General features: G+C 36.7%; 1 protein-coding gene across 1 annotated transcript; it reads left to right on the top strand.

Moving 5' to 3' along the window:
- The first annotated feature begins 2,460 nt into the window (after positions 1 to 2,460).
- On the top strand, positions 2,461 to 19,532 carry si:ch73-267c23.10 (serine incorporator 3). The gene is made up of 10 exons (XM_067588462.1): positions 2,461 to 2,740; positions 6,572 to 6,733; positions 9,130 to 9,323; positions 11,811 to 11,890; positions 11,995 to 12,132; positions 12,449 to 12,618; positions 14,327 to 14,417; positions 14,931 to 15,132; positions 16,414 to 16,641; positions 17,753 to 19,532. Exons 1-10 carry the CDS (start codon positions 2,702 to 2,704, stop codon positions 17,886 to 17,888), a joined length of 1,440 nt encoding a protein of 479 aa, XP_067444563.1. The 5' UTR covers positions 2,461 to 2,701; the 3' UTR covers positions 17,889 to 19,532.
- The last annotated feature ends 287 nt before the right edge of the window (positions 19,533 to 19,819 follow it).

Here is a 19,819-nt window from a genome sequence, read left to right as displayed (position 1 = left end):
TTTACACAAGCATACAAATTAACACATTCATACTCACACAGTTTACATTTGATCATAATAAAACACTGAATAGCCTACCTGAATAGGCTTCTTGTCTGCAAATCATTCTATGAGGATTCTACACATTCTTACATAGTTTATGACTCTACTCAAAACAACAAAATGATCATTGAAACTCATAAGATAAGAATAATTTCCACTAATTCTAGAACTTGATTGAGAAATTAAGCAATCTTACCACATGGTAAGCTTTCATTGGTCGATGTTGGTATTGTATCGCTTTACCCTGATCATTTTATTAAATTTAAAGTCCCCCTCCACTCAAAAATATCTTTTTCTTCTTGTTACTACAGTTGGATGTTTGATCTTCATGTGCAGAGTTAGCTTGTGTTTACTGAGAGGTAGGTCCCTGGTCGGAGTTTTACTAACACCAAGAGGCCACATGAGAGTGCTGTTCTCCAGATCACTGATGAGTGGATGAATATTCCCATCATGCTCCGCTCTCCCATTCAGTTTCAGGAGCATTTTGTTTTCTTTGGTCCAAAGGTAACCAACCTACATGCACTGAGGTGTTTCTTTGATTTAGCAACTGCTGTATACATGTTTACTCAGGTCCTTGCATGACCAATGACTGTATATAAATACATATAATAATCTTTATATATAGTCAGTGTGAGTGACAGACATAAGCTGGCAAGTGAGCTATTTCTTATCTGATAAAGCCAAATTAAAAGCATGAACATCAGGAAAGTAATTCTTTAAAAAATACTTCAGTTCTGATATACTAACCCATTCTCCACATAGCTCAGTACAGTCACACTGCACTAAGCTTGATATGAAAGCATATCATTTTCCCTCTAAAATCCTACATAAAAGTCAGCATACTTAGACTTGGGCAAAGGAACATATTCACTGACAGTGACATTGTGGCAAATGCAGTATTCACCACACTGACACTGGACACTGACATAGCCCATCATCAAACAATCATAACAGAAAAACAATTCAAAATCAATTAAAAAATACATTTTAAAAAACAAAGAAAAGAATATGTAACTGATTAGACAGACACAAGAGGAACATAAAAAGCTAAGAGAACAGGAAAAATAATCTACATGGATTTTTTGAATGGGATTTTCACCATTTCATGACATTTTGACATTTTAAAGACTAAAATGATTCATCATAAAAATAATTGACAATAATCAATAATGCCGGCCTAATTTATTAAGGCTAGCCTACATGCAGTGGTGGAAAGTAACTAAGTACATTTACTCAACTATTTTACTGTACAGTTTATGTACTTGTACTTTACTTCAGTATTTCCATTTATGCTACTTTATACTTCCACTCCACTACATTTCAGATGGAAACATTGTACTTTCTACTCCACTACATTTATTTGACAGTTTTAGTTTAGAAGATTTGACACAATGGATAATATAACAAGTTTTTAAAAGACAACACATTGTTAAGGATGAAACCAGTGGTTTCCAACCTTTTGGGCTTTTGACGTCTTACAAAAAGCAGTGTGTAGTCGGGGTCACATTTCACATGTCTATGAGCTCCACCAAATAGTGATTTTTCCCTCTAAACTTCTCACATGCTTTCATTTCAATAAATGTTGAAATGATCTAATATTTCACCAAAAATCAAAGATTAGAGAAAAAGTCCAAAAACTGAAAACAGATTTGTGTATCAGAACTTAGTTTTTCTTCTTTCCTCTCCGATGTATCATCTCACCGCCCCTAAGATTGATCTGATGACCCTTTGGAGGGGCCCGACCCCTAGGTCACTGGACTAAACTAGCTGGCTGTATATAAAGTAGTTGAAACTAGCTCCACCTCCAGCAGCTAGAATCAGAAACAGGGTTAAATACTAAATAGGTTTAAACATACAAGGAATTTGGTGCTGTGGTGCATAACAATTCAAGAAGAGAAAACACAAGAACCTAAATGTAAAATTACAAATAATTACATTACTGTAACGCATCATTGTTCAATGTAACAACAGTAACATGCCGCTTACACACTGATGCTACACTATTAATAATCTAATCATGTCATAGCCCATATAATAATATATCAGTCAGCGGGATGAAACAAGTAGCCTACTTTTACCTTGATACTTTAAGTACATTTTGCTGATGATACTTATGTGCTTAAGTAGGATTTTTCAAGCAGGACTTTTACTTGTAACTCAGTATTACATTGCTATCTTGGTACTTTTACTGAAGTAAAGGATCTGAATATTTCTTCCGCCACTGCCTACATGTACATACATATTATAGTGTATTTATTGTTAAATGTTATTAATAAGTACTCTGATTATTTAATGAGAAAGGTCAGTCTTGGCTTTATTGTCATGGCGCATATTTGGGTCAATGCACAGTTCATAAGTAGTCAACGCCGTAATGACGTAATTCAGCATGACATGACGCGCGCACAGACGCACTGAACGGAAAAAACATAACTGTACCACACAAGCCAACCAGAGAGCATTTGTAGTATTAAGGCTTCACATTGCACATTGAGCTGTGTTAACTGTTCCTGTTCCGTCCTGCCTACAGCTGCCTGACAATTAAACACTTAAGTTTCCTGGTTTAGTGTTTGAAATCCGCCCTGGAGGGTCAGAGGACAGGGAGCGGGAGGAAGAACACGGATTTACCGACTGTCCGCTCCTGGACTCAAACTTGACAGACATGGGAGCTGTTCTGGGGGCCTTTTCCTTCGCAAGCTGGGTAAGTTTTGATATTGCCAATATGAACTGTCTTATTTACAGCCACCTTGTTTTAAATTGATGTAAGATAGGGTGACGTCATGAAGGGTAATAAGCAACAGGTAATGTCTTTACAATACAGTATACTGCTCCCCTGTATAGAGACCGAAACGCCAAACTCCATCCAAATATCTGCTGCTTGTCCTCCTGTTCTCGCTTTTGGGCCGAGATATAACATAGAGTAACTTAGTGGCTTTATTGGTAAAAGCAGCACTCATTTTGGTTAAATTTCTGCCATCTGCAGTCGTTTCATTCTGTTCTCATCCGTCTTGTGTTTTTGTGGGATGAACTGAGAACCAAATCACCTTTTATTTAAATCGCGCTTTGCTCTTTTCCCAAGCTTTTTCATTGAAACGTTCAAACGTTGTTTACTTCCGACCACCAATAACAACAACGTAACTTACGGTGATAGAAAGTCATATCAGCCGAACCTCTCGTAATGGTTAAAATATTATTGAATAAGATGCGTAGGAGATATGTCGAAGTCTCTGTTGACACCTCACAAAGACATTTCAGATAAATGCCAACAAGCACATGGGCTAATTAAAATGCGCTTATTTCCATGAAGAGAACTGACATGTTATTCGTGGTGTCTTCCGGACTGAGTCACAGTAATATATTACAGTGTTACCTATAGTTAACCTGCTCAATGTTAGTGAAGATGATAAAATACTGCTAACACGAGGGACTATAGACAGAACTAGCAAAGGGTTAATCATAACAGTTGGTCATCTGCTTACACGTGATTAATTGGATTAACTCTGCTTTGTTGCCTTGTTGTAAGAGCACAACAAGCTTAATTTTCACAAATGCTGCCAACATAGGCTAATGGATGCAGATGGTGGCAACAGCGTGTATTTATGTGACATAAGAGCAAAGAACAGCATGTAATAACAGGCAGGGACAGGATTTCAGATAAATGATCAGGATTAGGACAAATACTACAAGAACATCTTGTATAAGGATGAAAGGCTTAAGGTGCCAGGTAACACAAATATTTAATAATTATTTTATCTATTTATCTATTAATTTTATTCTTTCACTATTTCAAAATGTCAAAAAAAAAAGACAAACATTTATCACAATTTGTCCAATTATCAAATAACACAGGTGTTGACTTTACAGTGATTTTGAAAGAGAGAAGCACCAAATTCTCACATTCCTCAGCAAATATTTGGGATACATACTTGATTATAGATTAAACGATTAGTAAATTATAAAAATTGTCATCAATTTGACAAATATATGAATCAACTAATCATTTCGGCAGTAAGTTTCTCTTGTCTGTCAAAGCTCCTGTGAAGTTCAAGCAGAATAAAGACCTTGCTTCTGGCAATTCTACGCTTATAAACAAATTTCCAGGGTGTATTTTGGTTCTGGTCAGGACAGAGCGTGGCTTGCTTGGTCATGTGCTAGCTGTGTGTTATCTGGCACACACTTGCATGGCCTAGTCTGTGGCTGTGGTAAGCTGACCTTGTCTGGCCGCAGGGGTATTAACTTGTTGACAATCTTCCGGGCCTCCATATCTGGACTCCTCTCAGTGGTTAGTATAGGAGATAGACAGACATTTAAAGCAGTGTAATCAGTGGTTGATTGTAAATGAATACACAGATGTTAATGTAGGTCAATGAGCCTGTTATTCATGAAGTGAAACTTACTGAATGTAGGCCACTAATAGCCTCAGATATAGCCCTTACTTTTACTGTTCATGTGTTATGTAGTTTAAAGGCCTGTTCCACAATCAGAATCAGTAGTTGTTGCACTTAAAAGGAAAATTCAATTTCTTTCCATTTGTGTCAGTTTTGGCCAACCCCCACTATAGAAACAGGGAACACAATCACAGTGGTGTAAGCAGCTTTACAACAGGGTCCAAAGAAACAGAGGAAATACAAGCCTCAAACAGCCTTTGAAGGACATAACAAGGACATAATATTTTTGTTATCGACCTTTTATAAGTCCAAAACCAACATTGATCCCACTAACAAGCATTGTGTGTGTATCTGAAGCCTGATATATCTTATTCCTGTGTGCCGTAGAGCTCCATTGTTGTCCAAAACATATTAAAAACACATTAATGAGTCACACTGTTGCACTGGGTGACATGTTTCCTCATTACCATGAACACACACACTGTAGTTTATTTTAACTCAATCCCACACACACCACCCTGCTGCTAGAAAAAAGAAGAAAAAAATAATGTATCATGCCTCATATTGCACTCTAATTTAACAATTTAGTTTTGAATATTTTAAATATTTTAAGATTTTATTTGAACATTGGACATCTTAAATGTTGTTTTCATTTAAGACCATGGGCAAAAGTTCCCCTGTTTAAGTGTTTTACATAATAAGTGGAAAGCAAAGTTTTATTTGCCCCCCCCCCCCTTTTTTTTTTTTTGCTGATCCAAAAAATGATCCAATCTGTGACTCAAAACCATGTTATGATCCGTTGCACCCCTATGGACGATGGTTTTGTTTCAGCAACTAAGAAAATGGTTCATTATTTATTTATTATGAATGTAAATATTCCACACATGGATGCCGGTGTAATTAGACGATAAAGTTGTTACATTGACATTACAAATAACCGTAACTGTAATCGGTGTCTCAATGTCTGTCTCTAGACTGATTTATACAACACGTTCTCCACCATAGCTTCATAATGGGAAGAATTTAATGCAATTTATTGCCATTGTTGGGCACTATAACAAAATATGTATCTTTAATTTCCACCTTCCCTTTTTAGGGTTTTGACAAATTATTATTTTCATCATCTATTAATCATTTGGTCTAAAAAATGTTGGAAAACTATGAAAAATATTGTCTTCACATTGTTTTTTCCAACCAACAATCTAGAACTCAAACACATTCACTTTACTGTCATAAAAGACAAAGAATAGCAGCAAATATTCACATTTGAGGAGCTGAAATCAGTGAATTTTGGCCATTTTTGCTTACAAAGTGACATAAATGTATGCTTTCACATTTAGTTTATATTGCCAAAACATATGTGTAAATGCTGTTTCTATTTCGTTATTATTATTTTTTTAACAGTGTTTCCATCATTTATTTGTTGTAACCCAGATGACTGGAAAAAATGCTTATTGGACTATGCATGGAAATAAGTTATTTATGTTAGGCGTAGTTCTTTTAAAATAAAAATAAATACTATAATAGTTTCGTTTTTTCACAGCGTATTTCTGTCAATTTACACTCCACTAAAGATTGGACAAGCAGTTTCAAGATTTATCACAAGTGAAAGACAAAACTGGCAGAACAATTTGTCCTCAGGTAGTACATGTTGTCCTACCCATCCACAGTCCTCTGAACATTTCATTCTCTGACCATGACTCCTACAGCTCACATGCAAGGTCAGTCTTCACTGAGATACTCCTTTCTGTGAGAGTCTCCCCCCCTACTACTGGAAAAATTATCCTTGCATTCCATTGTCAAGGTCTGCAAACTGACAATACACTGTTGGTAGATAAGTTCAGGAGTTGAACGGGGGCCTTTAGTTCAGCCAAAGGCCAGTGATCAGGTCAGTGATCATCAGATGATACTGTCTTGGCAGATGACTTTCAGATGATGCTTTAACAATGTCCTTTCTCTTGTGTCCAATCTGATATACCATTATTAACAGTCTGTGAAAAGCCATTGACTTTAGCCTCCTGCTAACCAAAAATACAACATGTTTTTTTATGCTCTGATATCTCTCTCACTGTTCAACCAACAAAGAATCTTTCCGACCTTCTCCTCCTTTCAGATGCTGAATGTCTGCTTTTGTTTGTCCCCAGGTGCCATGCCTGTGCAGCGGTGCTACATGTCTGATGTGCAGCTGCTGTCCGAACAGCAGGAACTCCACGGTGACTAGGATCATCTACGCCTCCATCTTGCTGCTGGGGACCATTGTTGCCTGCATCATGCTGTCGCCGGGTGTGGATCAGCAGCTTAAAAGGGTATGACAGGATCCTGGAAATACAGCAAATGAATAGAGAGAACGAACAGCTCTGTTCACTCTGGATGAAGTAACGCTCAGGATGAAGAAGCCATATGTGTGATGAATGACACTGATACACAGATGTTAAAGTAGCTAATGTCAGCTAATATATACACAGCTTTAATACTGCTGTAGCTGCTATATTGCTGCTTATTGTTCTCACTTAACAGCCAGTGCAAATAAATGAGCCAGAGAGAGGGCAGATGTGTTAGATGTAGCTTTCAAAAATATCCATCACAACAGGATCTGAGGCAGATAATGATGTCATTACTTTAGAGTTTCAAAAATCTGATGACATATTGTACATAAACACATAACATTCGTAAACATTTTTTGATAACAATCCCTTAAATTTGTTTTTTGTGGACATACTAGTGGCATGACCACTTTGGTCCAGACTATAAATCTCTCGACAGTTGTTCGATGGATTGCTATGACAAGACATTGATGATCCCCAGAGGATGAATCCTAATGACTATGGTGATCCTCTGTCTTTTCGTCTAGCACCACCATGAAGTTGACATATGTGGTTCAGAGTGAAATATCCCGATACCTATCAGATGGATAGCCATGAAATTTACAATAGATATTCAAAGTCCATAGAGGATAAATTCCTACCACTGTGGTGATCCTCTGACTCTTCCTCTTCCGCCACCTGAACCAGACGATGTATTCTAATTACTTTGGTCATCCTCTGACTGAGATTGAATTTATAGTTCTATTGAAATATCGTTACAGCTCTTCGATTGATTGCTTTGAAATTTGGTTCACACAGTCATGGTCTCCAGAGGATGAATTGACATCATCAGGTCAAAATTTGTCCAATACAAACCAGTGCACACCTTCAAGACTCATGACATTCCCATCAGCCTCAGCTGTACTTTGCGTTTAGTGAACATGGTAAACATTATATGTACAAAGCATTAAAATGCTAGCATTTTCATGGTGAGCATGTGTACATGGTGATTTGAGCATTTAGCTTAAGTACAGCCTCACAGAGCTGCTACTCTGTCTTGTGTTTTATGTACTGAGAAGGACATTTTACAGTGTAAAAATCAACTTGTCACTGCTCTTCTGGACAAACTACACAGTGGCCACACTGTCTCTAAATGATGTCTAACACATCTATAGCATTTCTGTCCTGCAATTTCTTGTTACTTATCTGCCAACATAAATCCTGATAGTCAATTATTTGTAATAGGTCTAGCTGAAAACAGTGTGCTCCAGCAGAGTAGCTGGCTGTGAACAGGATAAGATACGTATCTTGCCATTTCATCTCTGAGTTAAATCATAAAATGCTGCAGAGGATGTTAGCTAAGAGTGTTATATATTATTAGGTCACATTAGAATCTCACGTATCATCTCATGGGTAAAAGAATCAACCTGCACAAATACAAAATTGATTTAAACCCATCAGTGGTTCTACTCTAAAGACAATTAGTTGTGATCCATATCATGAGTAATTGTCAGTTCTCCCTCTATTCAATAAATGAAAATAAATCTTTTCAATATACCTGTGCATTAGATTCTCCCAGTAGACTTCACAGCGGACCTCTTCTTAACACTTTTTACTGAATAGTAAACAGAAAATCATGGATTATGTTACTGAGTAACATATATTTAACATACTCAGTAGGTAAGAAAGTATTCAGAATTTGTTTACTAAAAACGGAAATTGGGGCTCCAACTAACAATCACTTTCATTATTGCTTAATCTCTGTATTATTTTCTTGATTTGTGGATTTATCATTTAGAAAAAAGAACATTGTGAAAAATGCCCGTTACAAGTTCACCTTTTTTTGCCCAACAAACTGACCAAAGCTGAAAGATATTCATTGTACCATCATAAAGGACTAAGAAAACCAGAAAAAAAGCATTTGCATTTGCTGGGATCAGTGAATTTCTGCTACTTTTGCTTGAAGGGATTGTAAATGAGACGTTTTAGAGCAATTACTGACGTTAACCCGCTGCTTCATCTAACAGTGTCCATATCAAGTATACTTTTATGTCATTATGTTCTTATGCTCTCATCATGTTGTGTGACACAGTTGTGCAGGTGTTTGAACATGTTGTTTATGTTTCCTCGCAATGCCACAGCTATTTTCTGACAGCATTTACTTTTGGCTTTGTTCTGTTCTGTAACATTTTTACTGACACAAAAATGTGCCCACATGACCACATGCATCTTTTTTCTGTGTCAGATTAAGTTTCATTACCAGTTACTTTTGGTTAGATGTGACTTTTTATTTTAACTGAGTACAGACTGGACTTAAATTGGGTCAGTTAGAGATCTATAATGTTGAGTTCATAGATGTTTTGTAAAGTTCAAATGTGATTTGCTGTGATTTGCTGTAGATTCCAGGCTTCTGTGAAGACGGGGCAGACTCTTCTATCCCCGACTTTCAGGCTGATGTCAACTGTGAAATGTTTGTGGGCTACAAGGCAGTGTACCGTGTCTGCTTTGGCATGAGTATGTGGTTCCTGGGCTTTTCCATTCTTACGATTAACATCAAGAACAGCAGAGACCCCCGTGCCGCCATCCATAATGGGTAAGTAACACCAGCAATGCACACTGAATTACTTTCTTTCTTTGAAAACTATCAGCCTCCAGATTCACATTTTTGAAGTTTCAAGTAAGGAAAGTACAGAGACAAAAAGCAACCATACATCAATTGCATTTAAAGCAGCTTTTTAAGTGTTAATGAGCTGAAACAGAGGACAAAACACCCTTTAGAGCCCTGACTGACTCCTTTATTCTGACCTGACACAGTCAATCCTCACCGAAACAAAAAGAATTCTCCACTTGTGCGCTGTGACACTAGGTCAGAGGTGTTATGATAAGTTATATAATATGTTGTTCAGCAGGTGGCCTTTGTCCTGCACTTACCTTTGAAGTCTCGAGATTCTTTAGTGCGATTGCAACATTTATTTTCAGTATCAATCTACCGTACATCACTAGTCCATTGATTCTTTTATTATTTGATTACTCATTTAGTTCATGTAGTTATAAAAAATATAACAAATACCCATCACATTACCAGAGCTCAAAGTGAGGTTCTTTAGTTTCTCACTTGGTGACCAGCAGCCACAAAGGTATTTACATTACGATAATGTAAAACTATGATACAAGTAAACAGATCCTGAGTCAGCAAAAGTTTGGTGTTTTTGCTTGATAAGATTCAGATGCAGATTTTTTTATTTGCACACATATTCAACAAAAAATAGAAATAAAACATGTGACAGGAGAGGTCAAGAAGCCACAGGCTTTAACAACAGACCTCCTCTCAATTTAAGAAAAAACAGGAAAAAAACTAATAAATGGAACATGATTTAGCAAAATACAAAGAAAATAAATGACAATAAGAAACACATAAAATGAACAAGAGTTCACCAATCAGCAGACAGTAATCATATCAAAGGAAAAGAAATAAAATAAAATAAAGAATTAGAAATCATGATTTAAATGTGATGACAATTTAGTTTTTACATTTTTCAAAAGAATAGCAAGTTTTTGATAATGTGTGCTTTGGCATTTTATATCTGTGCAGCAGGATATTTGGCCATGCATCGATTTGTAAAAAGGAAGATGAAGATCAACCTCTCTGCTATTATGAGAGTTAATTTGAGAATTACATTTGAAGAAGTTGCTAAAAGAACAAGAGCAAGAACATACAGTATATTCTTAAATAAACCCATATATGTGATGAATATTCATGACATATACTGAAAGAATGTTTAGTTTTCTGAACAGGGGGACAGAGACCTACTTAGAGTTTGAGAAAATCATCAATCTTAAAAAAAATCTTTTCTGCAGCAGATGAAGGTCATGGAGATTAAAGGAGCATGTATTAGCCCAAACAATATTATCTATATCAATCCAATAAGGACAAATCATGGAATAATATAAAGTTAATAAACAAGACACACTGTTGTGAGGTACAAGCTAAATGATTAGCCAGTTATCAAGACTGTAATTATTTTAGTTTCAACACCTGATCAACTGATATTTCTTTTTTTTTTTTTACAAAAAGTCTCAGACCTGTTCCTTAAATAATACAACAGTAATGAACAATTCCAGCGTGATTTAAATGTTTATTCTTCATTGTTGCTTTTTTTTTGTTTGTTTGTTTTTTACATTTTCAATCCTTTTATGTTCATTATTTCAATACCCTTGATGACGTATCTTTAATGTTGATTTCTATGTGCATACACCATGACTGAATCATTTTAGTTTAGTGAGTTTTAGTACCAGTGAACATACAGGCCTTTATAGAAACTCTCCTTCTTTATAAGTGTAGTGCAGTGTGCAGGTGCTAGAGCGTCAAAACTGATAAATGATATTATTTAATGACATTAAACATCCCATTTAATTCCAAAGACAACATGTCTACTAATTCAGCTGGACCATCAGTGTGAATCAGAAGCCATCAGACACATCTTGCAAAGCTGCACCAGAATGCAGAATGAACCATCATTTCAGCGATCTGTAGAACAGTGAGACCAGACCAGACACAAAGCAGCGCTTCATATAAAGTTTGATCAGGATCATGTTTTTCTCTCCAATAAAACCTTCAACAGCAAAGATTCTGTGCAGTTATATTAAGACCTGTCTTCTGTTAGTCAGACTCCATCCAAGTCAACAGACAAACCACAAGAAGATGTTTCCTCAACAAAAGTGAAATGAAACAGAAATGAAAAGCAGATTTTACACAGATTGCTTTACTGCTGTGTTCTTGTCTGGGATTCTGTGTTTGGTTTACATCCTTCCTCTGCTGCCCACTGCTCTAACAGTTTGTCACACTTTAAACCTTGCAGTGTGTGATTCTGTTGTTTTTACTATATGACAGTCAAATTACCTTCTGAGTGTTACACTTAGAAGAAATGTTTTGACTATGAGGGTCACTGATTAAATATGCTCTTGTTACAACACTAAAAATAGAAAATATGTTATAATTGTGTGATTGAAGCTGTTTTTTATGACATGTTTGTTTATGTGTGTTCTACTGTGTAATCAGCCAGTAACTATTTGTTTCCAGATTTTGGTTCTTTAAGTTTGCTGCCTTGGTGGCAATTACAGTCGGTGCCTTTTACATTCCAGATGGGCCTTTTACCTACAGTAAGAACTCAGATCATGATATCCAACATACACAGAGTTTTGATAATATAGAGTATGATAGTGAGATGAGTCGTTTAATGACCCGTGTGCCTCTGTTGTTGCAGCGTGGTTTATCGTGGGCTGCGGTGGAGCTTTCTTTTTCATTCTGATCCAGCTGGTGCTGCTGGTGGACTTTGCCCACTCCTGGAACGAGTCCTGGGTGGACAGAATGGAGACCGGCAACTCCAGGGGCTGGTATGCAGGTCAGTGACTCAAGCTGTGGCCCAGTTACATGCTGTATACAACTTCTAACTCTAACTTTTAAATAACAAAATGAAATGCATTTAAAATGACGACATGCACACTAAAATAGCTTGATTTTTGAATGTAGTTTACAGTGTCATGATTGAAAAAAGAGGAACGACTGACAGCTGAAATAAGTGTAAAACAAACATTTCAAATCTGTGGAAACAGGGTGAACACTTAAGATTTGAAATATATAGATTTCTTTTATGCCTATTGATAATTTTTTGTGTATTTTTGTATCAGATATTTACCTTTTCCACCTTTTGCTTTCAGCTTTGCTGGGGGTCACAATCCTCAGCTACATGCTGTCATTTACTGCCGTGGTGCTGTTCTTCGTCTTCTACACTAAGCCTGATGGATGCTTCATTAACAAGTTCTTCATCAGCTTCAACATGTTGTTCTGCATCGTGGCCTCTGTTGTCTCTGTGCTGCCTAAAGTACAGGTACAGGACAGAGAGCAGTGCTTTAGTGCCGAACATTCAGTGAAGGATAAGCAGTCATTTGATGCAGCAATGCAGAAACATGAGATATAGGAGGTGGACGCATTATGTGGAACACCTGTAAAGTTTTATTTAGTAGGGAACACAATACAGTATAATAGTAATATGGTACATACGCTCTCAAAAATGAGTCACCTCTCTGACACAGTGTTAAAGCATCACAGGGGTTCACAAAGGAAGGATATGGTGCATGGTGATTGTCCAAGTGTTCGTGTTATTACATCCACCCTCCCACTATATCACTCAGGCTCCATTTATTCTCTTTACTTTGACTTTTATTCCTACCATTACTGTTTTTATGTGTGCTTTACCTGTGTGTTTGACTTACAGGCATCTTATTTTCGTTTTTATGTTAATCACTTTAACCCTCCCAATGTGTTAGAAAAAGGTTTACATCTTTAGTGTTCATGGGTCAAATTTGACCCATCTTTGAATTCATTAACAAGTGCTGAAAAAAACACTAATTATCATCCAGTAAAATATTTTACCTGCTAAGTGACTTATTATTCATCAATAACCATAATTTATATATACTTACTTTGGTATTTTCTGTACCTTAGACCACATTTAAACTTCCAATATACAAATCGTTTTTAGTTTAGAATAGGCACAATTTATCTGTTTTATTGCTTATGATGAACAGAACAGGCAAATAAGACCATGAGATGATCTGATAAACAAAATAATTCCCAAAATAACTTGTTTATATTTTCTTGCACGTTAAAAATGTGCATGCTGTGCCAGGTGTGCAGTGAGATGTGAGAAAAAAAAGCCCCAGCCCATATACTGCTATACAGCTGGGGAACAGGAGATGTGTGTCTGTGTCTGTGTGTGCGTGCATGTGTGTGTGTCTGTCTTAGGCTTCTTTTGGGGACAAATTTCAGACTAAAGACCAGTTAACTGCTGTATCCCCAAATGGGGGAAAAGCTGATTTTTGGGTCAGTGTTTAAGGTTATGGTTAGGGTTAGGGTAAGTCTCCAGAAAATGAATGTAAGTCTCTAGAAAAATGATCAAAATTTGTTTTATTGTATTCATTGTAGAGGATGTAATGAAGGCTTGTTTTAAAAATTAAATTTCACACATCTAAACTTGAAAATGGGTCAAATTTGACCCTTACACAATAGGAGGGTTAAATCCCAAAATATATTGCAATTATCATTTCAATGTTACATTGTTGGAATATCTTCTTTTGGACCAAAGATCTTCTCAAATGACCGTCTGCATTTCTGAACTTCACTCATGAGCTCACACTCACTCATTTTCAAATAGAGTGTTTGAAAAGGAAAATAAAGTAAACTAACAGCATATGGACACTGTTGGTTATCTCAAGCCATCAGAGTAAAGTTGAGAAACTTTAGAGGATCAAAAATTCAAAAATTAAACAATAAATTAAACATAATAACCTTCACTCAAGGTCCACTTACTGGCTTTTTCCCTACTGTCAACCACATCTTGCAATCTTCATCTGTGGAGATTGTTCAGTTGCCATGGAGTATTTCTATTTCCAAAATCTTTAATCATTGTTTTTCATGCTTCTTTTTGAGATAATACATATACATGACACCAGTTTAACATGCATGCACAAGTGTAGAGTGTTATTATAATGAATTTATAGATTTATGACTATCTTATCTGTGTGTGTGTGTCCCAGGAGTCTCAGCCACGTTCAGGTCTTCTGCAGTCCTCTATCATCACCCTGTACACCATGTTTCTGACCTGGTCTGCCATGAGCAATGAGCCTGGTGAGAATGTTTGTTGTTTGCTTAAAATGTTCCAGTAATGATAATAATGATGCAGTGATGGGCTCCAGAAATAACTGCAGCTATTACCCTCAGACAAGAAACAGGAAGATGTCTCAGTCTCTAGCATTTGTTTTTGTGCAATGTTGCTCTCATTTTAAAGAAATTGCAGCCTTTTTTATGTCATTTTACTGTGATTTATCGCTTTAGCTAGTTATGCTTTTGGTTGTTCTGTTCAAAATGCATGGTGCATGTTACGCTTTCAGCAGCATAACATGCTGTAGTTAATTGATTTCTTTGCAAAAGTATCTACACAAAGACTATAGCTATTGATTTGTAATGGTTTAAGTGTAATTTTCATGTAAGTTTCATGGATCTCATGTCCTATGCTTGCAATCATTTTTCCCAAGAACAACTATGAAGGCATGTGAAAGTCAGGAACATGCCTGCACATGAGATATATTTTCTATCAGGATGAATCACTGTACATCGAAAATATTTTCCTGTATTTTTCAGACCGAGAATGTAACCCCAGCCTGCTGAGTATCTTCCAGCAGATCGCGGCCCCCACACCGGCCCCTTTGGAGATGGAGAACCAGACAGCTGTGGTGATCATCACGACAAAGGAACCCGTCCTGACGTCCCCGTACCTGCAGTGGTGGGACGCCCAGAGCATTGTGGGGCTTGTTATATTTGTCCTGTGCATCCTCTACTCCAGGTAGGATTACTCCCCCTGGGTAAGATAGGAAACATTGGTATTCATGTTCAAAACTTCCTGTCAACTGCAAAGTTTTCACATGAAAATAATTTCAGGGAATGGTCCTGGTTCAGTTGTGGTTTTGCAATGTGCACGCATTGATAGGTGGAAACAGAGAATTTTTAACTGATTATTGATGGGCCTCTCACAGCTAACAGCCTTGTTGTTGCTCAGTCAGTGTGTTTCTCACTGAGCGAAGAAAGACATATTTCCTGATATACTTTGTAGAAAAATATGAACACAGTCCTTTCAATTCAGATCATAAAATCAGTATGGGCTCTCTAAAGGAAAAATGTTTTTGAACTCATGGGAGTCACAGGACCTGCACTTCACAGCTCAGCTCAGCACTGTTCCTGGAGGCTCAATTACATCACATGCAAGCCCTCTTCACTGTAATAACACATAAAATATATTATGTAATGACCGTTGTTAGTATTTACTGTAAGTAAAACAGAAGTAAATTCAGTGTCCATTTAGTATCAGTTTGATTTCATTATTGATAAATCTGACAATTATTTTCTCAATTAGTCATTTGGTCCATAAAATGTCAGAAAATGGTGAAGAATGTTGATCAATTTTTCCCAAAGTCCAAGATGAAGTCCTCAAATGTCTTCCTTTGTCCACAACCCAAAGATATTCAGTTTAATGGTTTATTGTCAAAGAGGACTAAAGAAACAAGAAAATACTCACATTTGAGAAGCTGGAATCAGAGAATTTGGACATTGCTTTCTTAAAAAATTAGTGAAAATAATTAATTGATTATCAAAATAGTTGCCAGTTAATTTAATAGTTGGCAAGTAAACAATTAATCGACTAATCATCTTCACCTGTCCACTGCTGTTTCCAAGTTCAAAAATGAACTTTGAAACTCAACTTTTAAGCCAACAACATGGACAAGAAGTCCTTAAAGTCCTCAGAAAAAAAATAAAATTTGAATATCTTCTAATCCATTGAACTGGATCATCTGCTAACAAAGATGATGTGATATGATCAAAAGTTCCAGAACAGCAACTAAATGGACCTTAAGGTGGAATTGTTTTGTCAGCCATACAAGTACAGTTCAGTTTATTAGAAGTAAAACAATTGCACCTTAGCCTACTCCTGTAGGTATGTGAAAGTGGTAGCATCCAATCAGAGCTAAGAATGAGATACGTGGATTTCAGTATGAGATGTGTAGATGCCTTTTCTGTTTGGTCAGTTTGTTTGTTTCACAGCATCCGTTTATCTGTGTTCTGCCCTCAGCATTAGTACGTCCAGCACCAGCCAGGTGAACAAGCTCACCATGGCCTCCAAAGACTCAGCCATCCTGGCTGAGGACAGCAGCAGCCCTGACCTATCAGAGGAGGTGACTGGACCCAGGCGGGTGCAGGACAATGAGCGGGACATGGTCCAGTACAGCTACTCCTTCTTCCACTTCATGCTCTTCCTGGCCTCACTCTACATCATGATGACCCTCACCAACTGGTACAGGTCAGTACCCCCCCCCCAACACAGTATGTCCTGTACATTTCCATCCAGCTGAATAAAACCCACCAGAATCTGGTGTTTGCATCGATTGGGTTGAAGAAAATATGTGTGATGCCTAAAAAGAAGGAAACAGTAAACAGCACAACACTGCAACAGAAAATGTACTATTGTATGTAATGTTGCACTGCATATCATCCACATGACATGCTGCTGCACCTAGCATCACATACAGCACTCACTGCAGACTGCTCTGTTATTTTGCCAGCTTTCAATCAGAAAACTCTTTTAAATGACACCATTGATTATCACAACCCTTGATAACATTTGTACATTGTATTGTGTATTGTATTTGTACATGTACAATTTTTTTTGGTTTTGCTTTGCAGGGTGGTCATGGCAGATGTTATTTTACAGATGTGTAACCTCATTTAACATTTCATGTCTACAGCAAGCTTTTAAAGAATTAAGCTGGTGTTATTCTTTATTTTGCTTACTGTTAAAAAGTCCCATGAAAAGACCAAAACCAACAATGTGTTAGTCCATCTCTCAATATTTCTGAATTCTCAAACCTGTCTGTGACTCTCAGCCCCAAGCATATTGGTTCGTACTGAGATATTGACATAATTTCCTAAGACAGCCACTGTAGTTTTTAGCAAACAACACTCAAACAGAAGGAAACTGCATTTTTCATTTGTTATTTGTTGGTCATGCTTGATACACAACTCAAAACAACATATCGAGACAAGCAAAGCTTTGCAAATCATTTTCAGTTTTACATAAATAATTTCAGCACTTGTCCCTGAGTCCAGCCGAAAGTAAATAGAAAAGTAGCCGTCTGGATTAGCCATTGCTGCTTACAGCTCAGGGATCTATTTAAAGGACAATCAGCCAGCTGAATGACCAAAATTATGAGAATGACCCAGGCTGAAAATTACCAGAATTTCACTTTAATGATTTGTCTTGCTCATTATACACCATCAAGTGTACAAAGAGAATGTTTGTACTGTCTGGCACCATATTTTAATGTAGATTAAATATGTTTTTTCCACCTTTAAATGTGACAAGTGAAGGATGATGACTGAAAGACCTTTTGTTTGCGTTGTCCTCCTGACAGCCCTGATGCAGACTACACCATAACCAGCAAGTGGCCGGCAGTGTGGGTGAAGATCACCTCCAGCTGGGTGTGTTTGGCCATGTACATCTGGACCCTGGTGGCCCCCATGATCCTCACCAACCGAGACTTCAGCTGATCAGCATCTCCATCTCTGACTCCATTTTGTCCTCCACAAACCTCCTTGTTTTTTGTGTAAACTCCAACCATATTGCCTACTTGTCTTACTGTCAAACTTAAAGTAGACTCACATTTTGTACATTTAGCTGGAGTTTCATTTCATTATTTCGTTGTATTTTCTTTCTATTAATGAACTGATTCAGAGGTGCCATAACAGCTGCTTCAGTTACAGGTATTAACTGTAGTGATTTCATACCAGTCAGTAGCAGTTGCTTGGGCATTCAAAGACAATCACACATTTTCTATTGAAGCACAATAACACTCTAAGATGAAAAGCATTCCATTTGATGTTTTTGTGAATAGTGAATCAACTACAAGGTCCAAAATCAAACAGTCTTGCATTTTGAGATGATGTGCTTGAAACTAGCTATTTTCTGCTGTTTTAACAACAAATATCTTTCAGATTAAACCAAACAATTCCTTCTTAATTCTTTGTATTACTTAAAAAATATGAATGTTTTAGAAATGTCAGTATTACAATCACCCCCATTGCAGCACTGAGGGCTGGTTTGTGACCTGCATACAGCAGTTAGTAGTAAGCTGATATAGTATGCTGCTATCTATGCCTTTTTATGCCTTATATGTTATAAGATATTTGAATATAGTATATATAGAATATTGTTGTAAACTGCTCATAAACATGACACATTACTGCAATATGACTTAAAGTCAATTTAAGTTTCTGCCAAATATTTATGGACCAGGTTATTCAATATAAAGGTGTCTTTGAGATGTGATAGTTTCAGGTTGTAAAATAAAATTCACAGAAGTGACATGATGACACAGATACAATCAAAATATTTGTTTAAAGCTGAACTGGGTGATGATTTTATTTTCTGTGCATCACTTTGACTCCATATAGTAGCTTTAATATTTAATATGATTTTACTTGTAAAGAATGTTGTCTTTTTTTAATCCTCAATACATTTATGTTTTGTAAGAAATGTCAGCATTATTTGAATGGCAAAATATGTTTAAGAATCAAACCAGATTTATGTGAGATACCAACACTGACCAAATGCCTTTACTGTAGTTACTATGTGGCATACTATGTGTGTGTGACTATAAGCAGACTGTGAGTTCTTGTAGTGCTTCCACGGTTTCTGTTTAAGTGTTCGGACTGATTCATAGTCTTTATGTTTGCTTTTGTCACAGCAGAGATGAATGTACAGAACAAACTGGACTCACTTTGAGCTCAGAAGTTCATACAGCTTACAAAATAAAAGTAATACATTATTTTTACCAGTGCATCACCATTCTCATTTAAATGTTTATTTTTTCCTTATTGTTTCCTCATGTTGAAAAATTGTTTTGAAAAAGATTTGAAACTTACACCAGTAAGTATTAATATGTAACATGACAGTTTGTATGAGCTGATTTGGTGATCTGTAGTGATAAGCACTTCCACATATGCTGATATGAAGAAACTGTGTTCTGAAAACTGGGCAGGGGATTTAGGGGTTTTGCACTTTTTTAATGTGGTCCCTGATGCGTTAAATATTCAAATTTATCAAAGTAGTCTGGCTCTTCACAGCAAATTCGGTGTTGTGAGTTAAAGCAACAGTGAAATTCTGGGAGAGAATAAAGGCGAGTTTGACACCAATTTTTGTCATGATTCCATCCTGTTTTTATACAGTAGAGACTTTAGTTGTTTCTGAGACAGACTTGAAAAATTGTGAACACTTTAACTAGGTAATAATTATAATTAACACCTGAAAAGTCAATAATTAATCCAGTAGCACAGTCCACATGATTTGGCCCACCGTGCCTGTATGCAGACCAGCAGAACACTTATAGGTCTTGTTACATGACAAGCAACATCTGTTGGCATCTGTCCAGTAAAACTTGTGCTCTTTAGAGGTGCACATAAACTCCTTATTTAAAGTCAAT

This window comes from Thunnus thynnus, chromosome 4 (assembly GCF_963924715.1).
Source record: "Thunnus thynnus chromosome 4, fThuThy2.1, whole genome shotgun sequence".
NCBI classification, from domain to species: domain Eukaryota; kingdom Metazoa; phylum Chordata; class Actinopteri; order Scombriformes; family Scombridae; genus Thunnus; species Thunnus thynnus.
Note: the sequence above shows the minus strand (reverse complement) of the source record. Positions and strands in the feature narration are given on the sequence as shown.